Here is a 4,957-nt window from a genome sequence, read left to right on the forward strand (position 1 = left end):
AAAAAAAAAAAAGATTGCATGAGTCACAGTCCACTCAGTGATGCCTGACAACAACCTTCATGTGATACTTCACAACAGCCACCCCAGCAAAACTAGACACCTGGAAAAACCAGATACCAGACAGCCCCCCCACCCCCCCTTCTTTAACTGCCCTCAACCTTCTGGCAGGCCTGTGCCATCCCTGTGCGGGGATGTACGGTAGCTAGATCGGGGTCTCTGTCACCACGAAGCCCGCAGTCTCTCCCACAGAAGAAACAGGAAAGGCCGTCAGCCTGAGCGGCTGTAGCAGGTGGGACTCGGAATCTGTGGAGCCCAGAGGTTGAACACCTGAGGCTCAGTCTGAGGCTATGGAGTGAAAGGAAGGGTGGGAGGAGATGAGGGGGGATGGGAGGGAAGAGAGAGGGGAAAGGGGGAGGGGAGAAGGGAGAGGGGACAGTGGGGCAAGGGGAGATTGGGGGAAGGGGATGGGGGATGGGGAGGGGAGGTGCTGGACAGGACTGTAGTTGTTGTTGTTGTTATGTGCCATTGAGTCGTTTGCAACTCATAGCGACCCTATGTACAACAGCCCTAAACAGTGCTCTATCCTATGCCAATCACACTGCCTCTGACACACCTACTCCCATTATCCTAGTCACTGAATCAATCCACCTCATAGAGGGTCTTCCCCTCCTGCACTGTCCCTCCACCCTCCCAAGCATGTTGTCCCTCTCCAAGGACCTGTCCCTCCTTACAACATGTCCAAAGTATGTCAGATGAAGCCCCAGAATCCTTGCCTCCAAGGAGTAGCCTGGTTTAACCCTTTCCAGGATGAATCTCTTTGTTTTCTTGGCAGTCCATGGTACAAGACTAGGTTCAGATTTTTTGTTCATAGGGGGGAGGGGGAGGGAAAGGAGGGAGGGGAGAAGGGGGAGGGGAGAGAGAAGAGAGGGAGAGGGAGAGGGAGGGAGAAAGAGAAAGAGAGATAAGAGAGGGAGGAATGCACAGGGAAGGAGGAAAAGAAGATTTAAGAGAGGGGGAGAGGAAGGAGGAGGGAGGACAAGGGGAAGGAGGGTGGGAGAGAACAAAGGATGAAGGAAGAAGTGAGTGAGAATGGAGGGAGAAGAAAGAGAGGAGGAAGGAAGGAAGAGACGGGGAGAAGGTGGGGAGAATGGAGCAAAATGTGCATAAAAACCTGTGATGTGTGTAACATTTTTTTTTAGCCTGTGTAAATCAATATCTTCAAAATAACTTTCCGTATCCATCTTTTTCAAACAAAGATTCTTAGCACTGGACCAATGGGCAGCATCATGATGGATGGAAAGGAGACTGAAACTGGCAACAGCTTCATCTTGCTTGGATCCGCAATTAACACCCTTGGTACCAGCAGTCAGGAAATAAGGAGGCGCACTGCAGTGGGAAAATCTGCAGTTAGGGACCTTTCCAAATTATTGAGGATAGTGATGTCAGTTTGAGGACGAAGGTATGTCTGGTTCAGGCCATGGTCTTTCCGATTCCTAGCTATGCATCAAGGGATGGGCAATGAATAAGGATGACAGAAAAATAATTGATGCCTTTGAGCTTGATGTTGGAGAAGAGCACTGAATAACCCATGAACGGCTAAGAAAATGAACAGATAAGTCTTGGGGAGGGTGCAGCCAGAGTGCTCTTTGGAGGCAAGAATGTTGAGGTTTTGCCTAACATACTTTGGACATATTGCTAGGAGGTGCTATTCCTTGGAGAGGGACATGATATTGGGAAGGGTGATAGGTCAGTGAAGGAGAGGAAGACTCTCAACCAGGTGGATTGACGAAGTGACTGCTACAATGGGTTCTTGTGTGTCAGGAAGTGTGAGGATGGTGCAGGACAGGACTGGGTTCAGATCTTTTGTTCATAGGGTCGCTATGAGTTGTACTTGACTCGATGGCACCTAGCAGCAACACATCTTTTTGTGTGTGTTTTATATAGCACTAGATTCACTGCTATTTGCAAGAAGTCACAAAATTATATTTTAAAAGATAATAAAATAATAAAAACATACACAACCAACCCCCTGGCTGTCTGTAAAGCTCCCTAAAACAACCATGAATCTGAACTTGAATCTGGACCACCCTGAAGTTAGCGTCAATGATCCTAGAGGCAAGAGGACCTAGACAGGGTCCCTGAGCAAACAGAAACTGGTCTCCTTGGATGGCAAAGCTCTTCTGCACACAGCACAAAAATCCACAAGAACCTAGGGAGAAGGAGCCATTCCCACCAGGTGCAGGGAGAAGGTGGTATCTGGGCTCCACCTCTGAAGGGGCAGTGGGAAGGAGAACCGATATGTGGAGACGCTTCCCAGCTCTATATTTCACTCTCCAAGGCGCGGCTGTCATGGAATCTTATCTCCGGGCTGATCCTAGGATTCACAACGATGAAGTTTACTTGCAGAAGTCATGCAAGGAACAAAGATATAGATACTCTCCAAGATTTCAACTCGGGTCTAAGAAGGGGATTCTGAGGGGAGGTGCACCATGGGCCTAACTAAGGTGAAATGGACTCTGTCCCAGTGAAGCTGTCGCTGACAGCAAGACTCCCCAGCTTCCTCCCTTGGACCTGGAGCAGGACTCCCCACTGCCTCTTCCCTCAGGCCCGGGGTAGTACTCCCTGCCGCCTGCTCCCTCAGTCATGGGGAAGGATTCCCCACTGCCTCCTCCCTTGGACCTGTGGTAGGGCTCTAAACTGCCTCCTCCCCGGAGAGACCTTGGGTAGCCTGGTCTTCCTTGCCTGGGTGGGTGAGGAGGGGAGTTCTCAGCAATGAAGAGCCCAGCAGTCACCAGTCCCCACAGGGGCATGCACTCACACCTCACTTCACTCATCCTGTTTCCTGAGCATATTTTAAAGCCAGACACAGAGGTGGGAGAAAGGGGGGTGTCTTTGGGCCCTGAGACTCAACATGGCCCGAGTGTCTCAGATCTCCGCAAGGTGGTGGAGGGGAGAGTTGTGTCCACAAAAAGGGGGTGAGAATGAGGGAGGGGAGTATTTCAGGGTGAGGAGGTGTGTCAGCACCCCGAGGGGACTGATGGGAAAGGCTTCTCTGGGAAGTGGTGGGGAGGGGCTTGAGAAAGCAGAAGGGCAGGTGGGAGAGTGGGAAGGGGCTTCCAGGAGGAGGGAACAGCATATGCAGAGTTGGAGGCAGAAAACCGTGTGATAAGAATGGATACTCTTTGACAGAATGATGGGAGAATGGACTGGGGACAAAGCAGGGGATAAAACCAGAAGTCAGCGAGGCTCAGATGGCAACAGAACGCCTTCCTCCTACGGTCCGTGATGCCACTGCGGGACATGAGTCCTGGGAAATACAAGAACAGGTCTGCACACCTATAGTTCTGAGAAGCCTTCGGATTGGGGCACAACAGTTACGCGCAACTAATAGGCAGGGACGGCAAACCTTTGTCCCAGATTCTTTGGTCATGTGGTCAAGAAGGGTCGGCCCTTGGAAAAGGACATCGCGTGCTTGGAAAGGTGGAAGGTCAGCGAAGAAGATCCTCGATCCAATGAATCGACACAGGGACTGTGGCAATGCGCTCCCGCATAGCTGAGATGGTGAGGACCGCGCAGGATAGGGCAACGTTCAGATCTGCACTAGTTTATTAGAAAGACTGGCAGCTGAACCCACCCAAAGGCACGTTGGAGACCTGCTGCTGAGAGTCTTGGAAACCCTGTGGATCAGTTCTGCTCTGTCTGCAGAGTGGCCCGGAGTCAGAACCTATTCCAGCTCATGATGGGGCGCAAGGACTCGGGTTGTGCCTTGCAATAGAGTTTAAAAAAGTGCTTAATAAAGAGAGAGAGAGAGAGAGAGAGAGAAAAGGAGCGGCTGGAGGGGAAGCTGGAAGAGAAAGGGCGTCAGAGGCGGCAAAGGCTGCAGCACGGAAGCGGGAGCGGAGAGGGCGCGGGGCGCTGCGCTCCGGACGCGCGCGCTCGGGGAACTCACCGCGGAGCCAGCGCGCGCCGGCGTGCGTGTCCTTGAGGCGGATGAGGCGGCGCTGCGCGGCGCTGCGGCCCACGTACCACAGCATCCAGAGCAGCTGCAGCAGCATGAGCGCGGTGAGCACGCCGAGCAGCGCGCGCTTGCCCACGCCCGCCGCGTGCACCGCCCAGGCCAGCAGCAGCAGCAGCCCCGCCATGAACACGTTCAGCCCGTACTGGCTGCTCAGCGCCTCGGCCAGCTTCTGCGGGACACTGGTGCAGGGGGCGCCGCGCCGAGGACCCCGCGACCCTGGGGGCTCCTCCGGCCCCGACGCGCCCCGCTCCGGCGCGCTCGCCACCAACTGGCTCTCGGACATCTTCAGAGCCGGCCTGAGGCGCGCGTCCTGCCTGGGGTGGCTGCGCCCCCACCTGCTATTCCTAACACCTAGCCTCGCCCTGATGCCCTCTGCCCACCCCCTAGGGCTGTACCTCTATCTGGGCCTTCGCAAATGTCTGCACCTTTGCAAATGTCTTTGCTTTGGCCAGTAGGGACCCGGGTGACCCAGCTAACCAGTGCTCTCACTCCCTAATCCACACCCCAGACCTCACTCACTATCTAACGCCAGCCCTGCTCCAGACGCTACCAAGTGGTTCCAGGACCTAGATAATCGTGCCCACCCCGGTACCCTGGACGGCAGAGGGGCAGCCCACTGTCCCAGTGCGCACCAAGACAACAGGGTCGCCCAGACCAGCCCCAGAAGGGACGTAGGGCGGAGCGCAGCAAGGTCTGCGGGGCGGAGCTGTCCCCAGGGTCTGTGGCAAGCCAGACTCCCGGTCCCAGGCTCCTGGCTCTGTCCTTGTGCGCGACCACCTGCTGTGCTGGGTGGTGTTGCCTGCGGGTCTCTCTCCCAGCTTGCCAGCCCTGTTCATCAGCGTGTCCACCTGCCTCTGTCTGTCTGTCCGCCTGAGATTGGGTGTGGCTGAGATCAGCGCCCAGACCGGAGGTGCTGGGGTGGAGCAGGACCTGGGAGAG

At 55.0% G+C, this 4,957-nt stretch overlaps 1 protein-coding gene across 1 annotated transcript in view; it reads right to left on the minus strand.

Annotated features, from left to right (window-relative positions):
• The window catches only part of OTOP1 (otopetrin 1), an 89,361-nt gene extending 85,060 nt beyond the window's left edge, over positions 1–4,301 (minus strand). Inside the window, exon 1 of the mRNA XM_006893637.1 lies at positions 3,950–4,301. Coding sequence (XP_006893699.1) covers positions 3,950–4,301 — 352 coding nt within the window. The remainder of the gene's footprint in view (positions 1–3,949) is intronic.
• Positions 4,302–4,957: the final 656 nt, after the last annotated feature.

This window comes from Elephantulus edwardii, unplaced genomic scaffold (genome assembly GCF_000299155.1).
Source record: "Elephantulus edwardii isolate Elephantulus edwardi_28Jun2011 unplaced genomic scaffold, EleEdw1.0 scaffold00129, whole genome shotgun sequence".
Taxonomy (NCBI): Eukaryota; Metazoa; Chordata; class Mammalia; order Macroscelidea; family Macroscelididae; genus Elephantulus; species Elephantulus edwardii.